At 34.7% G+C, this 13,088-nt stretch overlaps 1 protein-coding gene across 2 annotated transcripts; it reads right to left on the reverse strand.

The window, feature by feature from the left end:
• Window positions 1–10,197: 10,197 nt before the first annotated feature.
• Window positions 10,198–12,594, reverse strand: LOC127119484 (uncharacterized). Of its 2 annotated transcripts, none has more exons than XM_051049732.1 (9): window positions 12,466–12,594; window positions 12,167–12,282; window positions 11,983–12,096; window positions 11,482–11,532; window positions 11,104–11,192; window positions 10,965–11,025; window positions 10,758–10,832; window positions 10,491–10,601; window positions 10,198–10,326 (listed from the first exon to the last, which is right to left on the reverse strand). In XM_051049732.1, exons 3-9 carry the CDS (start codon window positions 12,064–12,066, stop codon window positions 10,198–10,200), a joined length of 600 nt encoding a protein of 199 aa, XP_050905689.1. In that variant the 5' UTR covers window positions 12,067–12,096; window positions 12,167–12,282; window positions 12,466–12,594. The 2 variants fall into 2 exon arrangements, with proteins under 2 accessions (XP_050905689.1, XP_050905681.1); XM_051049724.1 differs by having other exon boundaries at window positions 12,379–12,587.
• Window positions 12,595–13,088: the final 494 nt, after the last annotated feature.

The following is a 13,088-nucleotide window of genomic DNA, read 5'->3' on the forward strand; positions in this document are numbered from 1 at the left end:
ATATATTGTCCATGAGTCAATTAAGTGACAATGGTTATGGCATTATTTTCAATCAAAAGTCCTGTAAAGTTGTCAATCAAAAGGATGGCTCAGTTCTTTTCAATGGAAAGAGGAAAAACAAACAACATTTATAAGCTAAGACTTTCTAATTTGAAGAATCAAAATGTAAAATGTCTTATGCCTGTAAATGGATAGCGATGGACGTGGCATAGACGATTGGACCATGTTAGCATGGGGAAGATTTCTCAACTAAATAAGCTTAATTTAGTCAGAGGCTTGCCAAATCTGAAGTTTGCTTCAGATGCTCTTTGTGAAGCATGTCAAAAAGACAAGTTTTCTAAAACTTCTTTCAAAGCTAAAAATATTGTTTCAACCTCTAGACCATTGGAATTTATGCACATTGACTTCTTTGGGCCAGTGAAAACTGCCTCTGTCAATGGTAAGAAGTATGGACTAGTCATTATTGATCTCTACAACAGATGAACATGAGTGAAATTTCTCAGACACAAGGATGAGTCACATCCTGTGTTTTCTACCTTATGCTCTCAAGTGAAAAATAAGAAGGATCTCAGAATTATAAAAGTCAGAATTGATCATGGTGGAGAATCCGAAAATAAAGACTTTGAAAAACTCTTTGATGCTAATGGCATTTCCCATGATTTCTCATGCCCTAGAACTACACAACTAAATGGAGTTGTAAAGAGGATAATAAGACTCTGCAAGAGATGGGCAGAACCATGATCAATGAGACTAATGTGGCTAAGAACTTTTGGGCAGAGGCAATCAACTTAACGTGTTATATTCAGAACAAGATCTCTATAAGACCTATTCTGGGTAAGACTCCTTATTAATTGTGGAAGAATATGAAGCCCAACATTACATATTTTCATCCTTTTGTATGTTCTTGTTTTATGTTGAAGACTAAGGATAATCTGAGCAAGTTTGATTCTAAGGCACATAAGTGCTTCATGTTAGGATACTCTAAATGCTCAAAAGGTTATATAGTATATAATATTGAGACACATATTGTTGAATAATCAATACATGTCAGATTCGATGGTAAGCTTGACTCTGAAAAGTCAAAGCTAGTTGCAGATCTATAGATCACTTATTTAGGTTCTGAAGGAAAGAATTCAGAAGATAAAGAAGCTAAAGCAAATGACTCTAAAGCTCCTCAACCAGAAGTTTTCAAAGCTTAGAATGCTTTGAGAAGGAACAAACAAATATCTTCACATTCTGAAGAATTAATCCTGGGAGACAAATTTGAACCCGTCAAAACCAGATCCTCATTCAAACCTTCTTAAGAGACTTTTTTGGGTTTCGTGTCTCTAATAGAGCGTACATCAATTAATGTAGCGCTTCTGTACACATAATGGTATGCAAGAGGAACTCAATCAATGCTCCATAAATAAAGTGGGGGATCTAGTACCAATACCCAAAGGAACTCACGTTATTGGAATAAAGTGGGTCTTCAGAGATAAGTTGAATGAACAAGGAGAGGTGGTAAGAAATAAGGCTTGACTGGTAGCACAAGAATATAGTCAGTAAGATGGATTGACTATGCAGAAACCTTTGCACCAGTTACCTGGTTAGATTCTATTCGTCTCTAAATTTTCTTTGGTGTTAATCATAACACCATCTTGTATCAGATGGATGTTAAGAGTGCATTTCTGAATGGTTACATTACTGAAAAAGTGTATGTACACCAACCCCCTGGTTTTGAAAATCCTAAAAATTTAGATTTTTTTTTCAAACTTAAGAAATCATTGTATGGTCTGAAACAAGCTCCCCAAGCATTGTATGAAAGACTAAGCAATTTTATTTTAGAAACTTATTTCACCAAAGGGAAGGTTGATACAAATTTATTTTGTAAGTCATTAAAAAATGATATCCTTGTTGTTCAAATTTACGTTTATGATATCATATTTGGTTATGCTAATGCTACTTTGTCCAAGGAATTTTCCTAGTCTATGCAGGAAAAGTTTGAGATGAGTCTGATGGGAGAACTCAAGTTCTTTCTAGGGATTCAAGGAACTACTGAAGAAGTTTGACATGTCACAATGCAATATGTTGAAGACTCATATGCATCCTACATGTATCCTTAAGAAGGATGAGGTAAGTTCTAAGTTAGAACATAAGGTATACATAAGTATGATTGGTTCTCTCTTATACTTGACTGCTTATGGACCTGACATTTTATTTAGTGTCTGCTTGTATGCTCGCTTCCAATCAGATCCTAAAGAGTCCCACTTAATAGCTGTTAAGAGGATCTTCAGATATATGAAAGGTACGCTTAACCTTGGCTTGTATTATAGAAAATCCAAAGACTACAAACTAGTGGGTTATTGTGATGTTGATTATGTTGGAGACAGACATAAGAGGAAAATCACTTATGGAAGCTGTCAGTTTTTGGGAGATAATCTGATTTCACGGTCCAACAAAAGCCAATCAACAATAGCACTTTCAACTGCTGAAGTTGAATACATAACAACTTCTGGATGTAACACTCATATACTCTTGATGAAAATTCATCTAGAAGATTTCCAGACATATGAAAGTAACATTCTTATACTCTGTGATAATATTTATGCTATTTGTTTATCTAAGAATCCCTATTTTGCATTCTAGAGCAAAACATATTGAGATAAAACATCACTTTATACGTGACTATGTTCAAAAGGGAATTTTTAATCTAAAATTTATTGATACAAACCATCAATGGCCTGATATCTGTACAAAATCCCTTGCTGAAGATATATTTGTTTTCATTTTGAAAAATTTGAAAATGGACTTATATCCAGAATGAAAAAGATGTTTTTTTCAGAATGTTAATCTCTTAGAATTGTCAAATGAGACTCTGAGATTTTTTTTGGTTCTGAACGTGTGAGTCTTCTGAAGTGAGAAGGTTTCATAAGTTCAGATGTATCCAGTCAAAACTTGTTTGGTTAAAGAAATCTACTTTATGGATACTGAATAGTTTTGCATTTAATAGCTGTCAATCAATATCGATTAGTGGAACAATTTTAAGATAGTTGTCTTAGAAAACTGAACCGTTTCTGATCTGTTGATGTGACACGTTGGGTGAATAAACCTTGTGATTAGGTAAAATCTTCACGCTTTACCCCCTTGTCATATTTTTGCAATATTCAAAGTTTTTTCATGATTGAAAAAACCTCTATTTAAACCCACTTCACTCACTTCACACACTTTTTCTACTATCACAACCTATACTTTCTCTCTTTGAGCTTAAATACTTTCAGAAATCCTAAAACTTTTATTCTTTGCTAATAGTGGCTTCACAACATTCTGCAAACAAGTTCAATAACAGTAACAACAACAAGAGCAAGTTCTAGAAGGGATTCAAGAGCTTACTATTTTTACTCCAGTTGAAAAGTTAACGGTTCTTTGTGAATGTGAGACCCCAATTTTGACCCTAAGATCCCTCATGCCATCTCATCATATGCATTGGCATTGGGATCACACATTGGCATTCTCTTTACCTTCATTAATTGGGTTTGCATTGGGAGAGATCACCAAACAAATTTGATTGTGTAATCCTTAATTTTTCATTATTTATTAACTAAAATACCCAAAATATGTCAACGTATAGTTTGTTGCTTTTGTAGGTAGTGTGTGTGTTCACCTATGCCCTATCAAGCTCATATCTAGGGTTTAAGACCCTTAATACAAGGAACTCAATCAAGAAATGATACACATTGTATCTAAGTATCATATATGGATCCCCATGATCTTCACATGTTATTTTGATCAAGAAATCATCAAGAGTTTGGAGTTTGTTTGCCTTGGAAACCCTAATTCATCGGGGTATCTTATGTGACTTCTTAAATTAGTTTCTTCAACAATTAATCAAATATATCAAGGTATACTTCATATTACATCATCTTATACATATATGATCCTCAATTATTCCCCAAAGTCAAGAGAATATCAAGCTAGCAAGTTGGTTCATGGTGGTTGACTAGAGAAAGTCAACTGGTCAAAACCGGGGTTCCCTAGACCCTATCTCCTACAATTTTTGTCATATGAAAATCATTCCAAGATAAAAGTTACTTTAAATGACATTCCAAACAACTTTCATGCTTACGTCAAGAGCTAGTTTTGCTTGGAAAGTCATTTTTTATGGTGAAAGATTATAGGTCATTTTGTCTGAACCCTAGTTTGGAGGTCAACTTCCCAAGACCATAACTTGCTCAATTTTTATGATATGAAATCCATCCAAATTTCATGATCAAATTCAAGATGTCTAATTCAACTTTATTTCTGGATGAAGTTAAAATTCAACTTTAAAATTCATGTGCCAAGAGGAAACATTATAGGTCATTTTGGATCAATACCATTGAACAAGTGATTTTCCTCAACTTCTAAAATGCATAACTACCTCATGACAAATCCAAATGAGGTCAAATTTGTGACCAAATTGAATAGATTTTAAATATCTACAACTTTTGTGGAGGAACGTTTCTCATTTGAAGTCCATAGAAAACGTTATTCAAGGTGGAAGAAGTGAACATTTGACTTGGACTTAGAAAATTTTCAAATATGTTTGATTTCCCATACTTCCACTTCAAAATTCATCATTATCCAAGATTCAAATTAAAACGTGCTCAACATGAAAGTTGTTCCCCTTGATCTCACCTTTCTAAAAAATCCATAATCATCCCATTTGGACAAAGTATGAGGGACTTGCACATGGGTGTAAGTTAGAGCACCATTTGGATAATTTCAAGTTCCAATTTTCACACACAATTGCATGAACTTCTAACATGATTTCAGCATGATGAACATTGAACTATGGATCAGATTACATCATTTCATGGTCCTAGTGCACGTCCATGCATCCATGCAAGAGGGAAATTCAATTTTTTACTAAAATTGGAAGTGTGTGAAAAGCACTTGGTAGCCTATAAATACATGACCCTGGTGATCAGAAATGAGATCTTCTTGACCAAGCTTCGACCCCCTTCTTCTCCAAACACCATTGAAAGGATAACCTTGAAGGTTTCTTGAGAAATCGAGTTCCAATTCTCATTCTGTTTTAGAATTGAAACTCCAAGAGTTCAAGCTTTTTAACCATCCAAATCATCTCCTGCAAGCTTCTAGAGTCAAGCCAAGCCAAATTGGAAGCAAGATCAAGCTAATTTGAAGCTCCTCGAAGGTGAGATTTCAGAAACTTTTCTTCTTCAATTCTCCCTTATTTCTCATCCATTTTGATTAATTGTTGGTTTATTGAAGTCCTACCAATATAGGCGACAAGATTGAGTTACTTTGAGGTCAAATCGAAGCAACTCAATTCATGATCCTCAAAACTCAAATCCCTGTATCTTTTTATATACTTGGAATTTGACAAAATTGAGGCCAGATTCGTGCTCCTGAGCATTTCTCCTTCAAAATTGTGTACTCATTTTCCATTTTTCTTTGAGCTAAGCTTGGACCAGTCTGGTGGTGCTCACCGGAGAAGATGACCGGAGCTAGGGTTCCGGTGGTGTGTTGGCAAGGTTTCAACCATCTGATCTGGTCCACAACTTCTAATCTCATCCATCCAAAGTAATTACCATGCGTGTGCGACAGTTGACTCATGCACATGTGGAACGTGCGTTTCCATCCATCTGATCTGCCACCTCAATTAATGGGGGAGATCAGATGGCTCTCATTTTTTTGAATTTCTGAATATTTTATTTAATCCATTATTTTTAATTAATTCATATTAATTTCATTATTAATCCAAATAATATGGGACTTCCACAAAAAAAATTCAAATATTTTCCTCTTTCATTTTTTGAATTAAAATTATTTTTTGGATTAATATTGATATTTTTCATGATTTAATTATTTTTTTTGCATATTTTTAATTGTTTAAAAATACTTCTAACTTTTCAAAAATTATGAATTTTTTTGTCTAAGGTCCTTTGACCTTCATTGACCTAGGATAAATCTCTTGGCCATTTATTTGGTGTTTTGAAGAGGTTTTAGGTTTTTGATCAAACATAATTTAATTAAAATGAATTTTAATTTGATTTTTTAATTGATTAATTGTGTATAAATTGTGTTGATCCATTTTATTGACTTGTGAAGTTTGACTATGTGTTTGAGCCTTGGTCAAGATTGATTTGACTTTTGTTGGATTAAAATCATTGGATTTAGGGGATTGATGAAATGTACATTTCATCTCCCAAAATGAATGAATGATTTTAATTTGATAAAAGTCCTCCCATGACCAATTTGTGGTGATCTCATTTCCCCTCCCTCTTCATCTTCAATCCCATTCTATCCCATCCCTTTTATTGACCAATGAAGTCTCAATATCCTAAGGCTAATTGCTTCATCAATAACTTTATGTTAGATGAACCAATACAAATATGGATGAGATCAGGTCCATCCTTTGATCATTTTCTTTTTGTGTGTGGTATGTTTTAGGAGTATGGTTCATTATACCATATCTCTAACATGCATTAACACCAAAATTTCTATTGCCCGACCTCAGATAGTTGTGACTTCTACATAAGTCCAATTACGATTGCTTAACATAGCGCTAAATTTTGATCCAAAGGCATATCATTCTAGTAAGATAGATTGTAAGTCTCCCCCCTTTCATGGTATTGTGTGGAAACTTGGCATTTTTTCCTTCCTTTGGAAGATGTCTTGGTTCAAGGATCCATGCTTGTGAATAGAGGGTTGAGTGTTCTCCAAAGAATGACTTAATCAATTAAAAAGCAAAACAATACTAACATCTAATCAACTAACATTTGACCAACTTTTACTCTTATTACTTTTAATTTCAAGCAATTTACTTTATGTCATTTAAATTCAAGTCAATTACCATTTTCCATTCACATATCATTTAACTTGTTTATGTTTATGTCATTTTCCCTTTGCTCATTTGAGCCATATATTGTGATTGTATATATTTGTTTGTGTACCTTGTTTGTGTTTGTGGTCTTAGGACCTTAAAGTACATAATAAACAACAAAAAACCTAAAAAATGTTTGTGTGGACTGTTGGATTTGATCTGAGTTTTGGACTTAGAATTAGACAACATTCCCTATGCAAAAGGACTTGGCCAATGCCAACATTTCTGAAACCAAGCTTTTGAGAAGTGAGCTTTCATTTGATGCAAGTATTGGGATCCACTTGAGTTCATCTTCTACATGGTCTTGATGCAAATGTACTTTGAACCTGTGTCTAATGCCTTATTCTGAGCCATTCAGGGAGTATGTCATCTGATACATGGGAAGATTAAAAGAAGACTATGAAGTTGCTAGCTGGGATGTGGCTATCTTTATATGATGCCTTGCTCCTCATCTTGCTGTTTGTTATTGATATTGCTTGACTCTAAAGTACAAAGGAAAAATGGGTTTCTATATGACATTCTTGTCTATTGGATTGCATCCCATTGGTCAGATCTTTTCAACTCTTAACTTTTAAATTTTTGCTTAGGATTAGTCTCTTCATCTCCTCCCACTTCTTAAATTTTAAATCTCTCCCCCTTTTCAAAACCTTCTTTACTTGTAATTTTTAAACTTAGACTTTATTGCAAATTAGAAACTTTGGCCTTATGCCATTGCATTTTTGAACTCTTTTCTTAAATCAAACTTGTAAATGAACTTAACCATACTTGACTTAAAATTTCAAAAAAAAAAAAGATAAAAAGAACTAACACTCATCCAAACCCTTTTAGACCCTTTGTGCCTCTTTTAAATTTAAATTTTTGTTAAAAGCAATCCACTCATTTTGAAATTGTTACCATAAACTACGAGGTTTTGATCCCTCATTTTTATGTTGGTACGTAGGCACAAGTCCGAAGGTCTTGTCAAACACAAAAATATAATCAATGAATTCTTTTCTCATCCCAACACTCTATTTTTCTCAAACATCTTTTATACCAAAAACACATACACATATAAGAAAGGGCTCCCTAGGAGTACCTAGGACACTTTGGATGCTAACACCTTTCCTCTGTGTAACCAACCCTCTTACCTGTAATCTCTGGCATTTTATTAGTTTTGATTTGAAAACTTCTTATCTTTGGGTTTTATTCGTACTTTTCCCTTTTCCTTTGGAAATAATAAAAGCGTGGTGGCAACTCTGGTTTTATTGACATTAAGTTTATCCATAGCTTAATGGTCACGAATTTATCGCTACAGTGAACTATTGGTGGATTTTGATAATCTCAAAGCTAATGGATATGTTCTGTTTGGAATTGTTATCACTCAAGGATGGGTAGGTTACTTTGAACATCTCAAAGGACCAGTTTACTACGAGTTGGTAAAGCAATTTTGAAGTCTATTGCTTCACTTCTTAGTCATGATGGTTCTAGGAAGCGGTGTTTTGGTATGCTTGCCAAGAAGAGTAAGATGGAAGAGATTGCAGAAGTTATCTTCATGGATGGAAAGCCCTTTTCCAATCCTAAAAATATTCATGAAAATCTTAGGATATGATTCAAGATTATTCTTGGTTGCGTTCATCCCAGACCTTCTTCAAACTCTCAAGATTACATTAACATTAATCAGAAGTACATGTTGTACTATCTGTCAGGTGGTGACAAGATGAATTTGCCCTCAATTCTCTTCAAGTATATGAGGGTAATGGTTAAGGAATCTAAAAATGGATCTAATAAAATGCGAAATTGGATACCTATGGGTAGGTTGATTTCCGAAAAACTTGTTTTAAAGCTAGCTGGTGAAGAAGCTTATGGATGCAGGAATGACCAAGGAAGTTGAATTTTTCATTGGGAATAATCTCAATGGACACTATGTGAAGAATATGTCCTTGATTACAAACTTCGTTAATCCTTCAGAGCTTCTAGACAAGGTGTATGTTGCTTCTCGAAGGATTCTAGTGGATGATTATCCTCTCTTCTCAAAGGAATAATCTAAAAAGGCTTTGGAAATATACATTGTTGACTGTCTGGCATCAGGTGCTGATCCTGGTGTGTTATCTCAAGAAGAACTTCCAGATCATCCGATTGACGTGTACTCTCAGAATAGAAAAAGGAAGTCTAACTCTTTTGGTGAAGGACCTTGTGGATTTGCCAGAACCCCTACCAAAGTTGCTAGGACTTATGGACTCGGCATTCTGAAAGACACAATGAGACCAGAAGTAGAGCCTATCTGTTTTGTGACTACTAGGTCTTCTGAAGTGACTCCTTCTGGGAGTCATAGTAAGTTGCCCATGACTGATAATCCTTTTTACTTTGCTAGTTTTGTTATGACTACTTCATCTATTCCTCCTCAAACTTCTCAACCACCATATATTCCTTTTGGAACCATAACCATCCTCCTCCCAGACCCTCAAGTGTTTCTGAAACTATCACCATATCTAGATCATCCATTTATGTAACATTTTCTAAATCAACCATGACACCAAAAACCTTAAATACATGTACTACTTCTAAAACTACTCCTTCTACCCCAAAACCTTTTGATACAGAAAGTCGTCCCTTTGACTCACTACGCTAAATAAGGAAAAAGAGGGCGCTTTTTTTGGCCTATAACAGCGCTTTAAAGCGCCCTCTAATCTGGCGCTGGCATAGGTAAAGACAGCGCTTTTTTTCCTGGTGAAAGCGCTCTCTAAAGTGGCTCTTTAAGCCCTTTAAGGGCCACTTTAGAGGGCGCTTTTTAAAGAAAGCGCCCTCTAAAGTGGAAACTTTTAAGGGTTTAGAGGGCGCTTTTTAAAGAAAGCGCCCTCTAAAGTGGAAACTTTTAAGGGTTTAGAGGGCGCTTTTACTGGAAAGCGCCCTCTAAAGTGGAAACTTTTAAGGGTTTAGAGGGCGCTTTTACTGGAAAGCGCCCTCTAAAGTGGAAATTTAAAGGGTTTAGAGGGCGCTTATTTTGGAAAGCGCCCTCTAAAGTGGGTGGTTATTTAAATTTTTTTTTTTAAAAAACGCTATATTTCTTTATTTATTTTAGACAACCTGTATATTGAAGCAGTACACCTAAAACTGTATAATTTGAAGCCCTTTTTCACACATTGCATTCAACAAGCCTTATATACAACAATCCATACATATACAACAATCCACTGATATATAATCGTTTAACTTCTAAAGATTCTAAATATAAAACCAATTCATACAAGTAATAATTTCAATAAATGCATACAAATCCTATAACTTCATCCAATCACGTGGATCTCTCTGCCTTGATCTACTGGCTTGTTTATCTACACTTAGTATATTCCTCAAAACTTTTTCACTTGAACTTGCTTGCCCTGCCTTGATCCAAATTCAAGCATTGCCTCTAAAAGAGCAACGTCTCTCGCACCCTCGACAAAAGAGAGGCGGTGCTCGAGTACAAACTGACTACCCTTCTGCAAAATAGAAATAAATTAGACTAGAGAATTCATACTAGCATGGACATTTAATTGAGGATAAGAAAGGAATGTAATGAACAAAAATATATGCTACGAGTTTGACACAAAACTACAAAATTAGAAGGTGGAATTGTGGAAGCATTTTGCAGGAATCTTAATACCTTGAGGGTGTTTTCAGAAACATCATTAAAAAAAGCTTTTAATTCTTCAGTTACTCCACTGAATGGGAAAAATGAGCTTTTGCATTGTCCATTAGCATCATATAATGAAACCTATATAGCATCATAACGTCAGAAAACAATAAAGATAACTGAAAGTGATTTGAATAAATTAATTGCAACTTTAGTGGATATTGAAGGAGAAGTTCAGATCTACCTAAGCTATTACTTTTGAAAACCTATAGTGTAACTTATAACTATAGTATATACCAGGTATCCGTGTTGTCCTTGGAATCCTCGCTCAATTTGAAGGGTTTCATTCGTGCCAACAACTCGCCACAAGATCTATAATGTGTTTAATGCCATGATTAAAGACTTGAATGAAAAATGCATGAATAATGAACATATCTACTGTTTGGGATGTGTAGCACGCGTGCACGTGTGTGTTTGTAAGATGAGGGATCATTTACCACATGCCTTGGGGGATCTGGAGGAGACAACCATTACAAATACTCCTGAGCATCCATTCTCCAAATGACTGATGAAAAACATTCCAAAAATAATTCACATTTCTGTCGAGTATTTGTAAAGTCATTTCTGGAAAATAGAGGCTTACAAGACAGATGATAAATTATCTGGTGGTGGTAAGATCAAATCCACATGCGATGTCATAGCTGAAACTGAAACTACCTCACACCCAACAAGCTGTCGAGAATAAAAGGAGACGGCCATTAAATTATTATAAGATTCAGATGCCAGAAAGTCCCATTTGATTTAGGTTTCAGAGTGGTTCATTCATAGTTAGTAAGAAAGTTTTGATAAAGAGTGGTTCATTCATAATTTAAGATTCATATGCCAGAAAGTCCCACTTGATTTTACTACACCAATGATAATCAGAGTTTTCTGCAACATAAATTGCATTAGGAAATACAGAAGAACACAAGTTAATGAATAAAATTGTCTGTGAATTAGACAGTAAAATTTTGAATATTACCATTCTTAACCCCGCAATGAAATGCACACTCATATCGAGAATAAAGCCTCCCTGCCAGAAAGAAAAAAAATGATAACTTCACATAAGGAACCAAATAATGTTGAGAAAAACAGGATAAAATTGGTATGCAAAATGCTAATAACACAGGAAGTTAATAAAAAAATTCAGAATTTTAAATAGCCAGTGCTAGTATAGCCTGATTTAGGAAATACAGAAAACCATAATGAATGTTAATGAATATAGGCCAGAAGTTCGTAGTACTCCATCGGCGATGTCAAATAAACTAAAAAGAATTCATATCTGAGAAAGAAATCTCAGACTTATTTTGATAAAGTGTGTAAATTTAGGAAACATATTCAATTATTAAATTATAAAGTAGATTTTCCCCCCTACATTTTTATGCCAGAATAGTAGAGTTGATTAAGTGATTCAAAGCTACGCCAGATACTCTCCTGTACTAAAACAAATACTGAATGTGTAACTTAATTTCAAAGCACATACAGTAAAACTGCGTCTCCAAGAACTTGAAAAGTATGGGTTTGAACTGTTCATTGATCCTTCTACAATAACTTGGACACTCATCATTTTGCCAATGTCAGCAATTAGCTTCTTGCCCTGCCAAACAAACTACGTAAATGGACAGGCAGATTCATAGGTTAAAATGTCAAAACAGAAACAAAAATACCTCAATTAAGGCGGGTTCAAAACGATAATTTTCAGCCACAGACCAAATTATTTGGCCAGGAGCATCAGCAGAAATCGATTTGTACGTAGATAATGCAGTTTCCAGCTCATTTATACCTGCAGTATCATATTAATGTTAATCAAGTTGAGAGTTTAGGATAAGGTAACTGAAACTTTCATATAGTAGGGAAGGAGAGAATATATGTGGATCACCTAATAAAAAGAAAGAGAACGGCAACAATATTAATAGTAAAAGAGAATCTCTACCAAGGGCCAGCAAAAGTTAGAGCTACTACTTACAAGATGCTGCAGGTTTCTCTTCATATCCACAAAATCAGCCACCAACACACACAGTACATTCAAATAAAGAGGAAATATAGTCAGAGGCACAAAAAGATTAATAACAAAATTATGATTATCAAATGTTAACCCATAATGCCTACTTTTTCTACATCGAGAAACAAATGGAACAGTTGGTGAAATTTAACCCATAATGCCTAGTCTCCATTGCTAGCATTGCAACACAATAATTATTGTTGAGAATACTCGATAAATGTATGAACCAAGAAAAATGAAACCAAAAATGAACAATAGCGAACGTCAGAAGAGAAACCAAGTAATATGAAGATTAGAAAAATACCTATGGTGTCAAAATCGAACAGCTAACAACGAATTAATAGAAGGAGGAAATGTTGTAGATCTAACAGAGGTGGAAGGAGAACGCCTTAGAAGTAGCGAAAATCGTAGCAGTGAGAACCCTAACGTGAAAAAGAACGAAAATAACAGAGAGTGAAATGACAAAACGCGCAGTACGTTATAATTTTAATGTTTACTAAAGGGGACCTTAGAGGGCGCTTGTGGAAAAAAAGCGCCCTCTAAAGGGGGCCTAAGAGGGCGCTTATGAAAGCGCTCTCTAAGGCTTT

This window comes from Lathyrus oleraceus, chromosome 1 (assembly GCF_024323335.1).
Source record: "Lathyrus oleraceus cultivar Zhongwan6 chromosome 1, CAAS_Psat_ZW6_1.0, whole genome shotgun sequence".
NCBI classification, from domain to species: Eukaryota; Viridiplantae; Streptophyta; class Magnoliopsida; order Fabales; family Fabaceae; genus Lathyrus; species Lathyrus oleraceus.

Excerpts from the sequence above, each read along its gene's own strand:
- LOC127119484 (XM_051049732.1), bottom strand. The coding sequence starts at position 12,066 with ATGATGAGTGTCCAAGTTATTGTAGAAGGATCAATGAACAGTTCAAAC. Across the intron at positions 10,602-10,757 it reads AAGGACAACACGGATACCTG|GTTTCATTATATGATGCTAA; the intron begins GTATATACTATA and ends GATGCTATATAG. Across the intron at positions 10,327-10,490 it reads TTTCTGAAAACACCCTCAAG|AAGGGTAGTCAGTTTGTACT; the intron begins GTATTAAGATTC and ends TCTATTTTGCAG.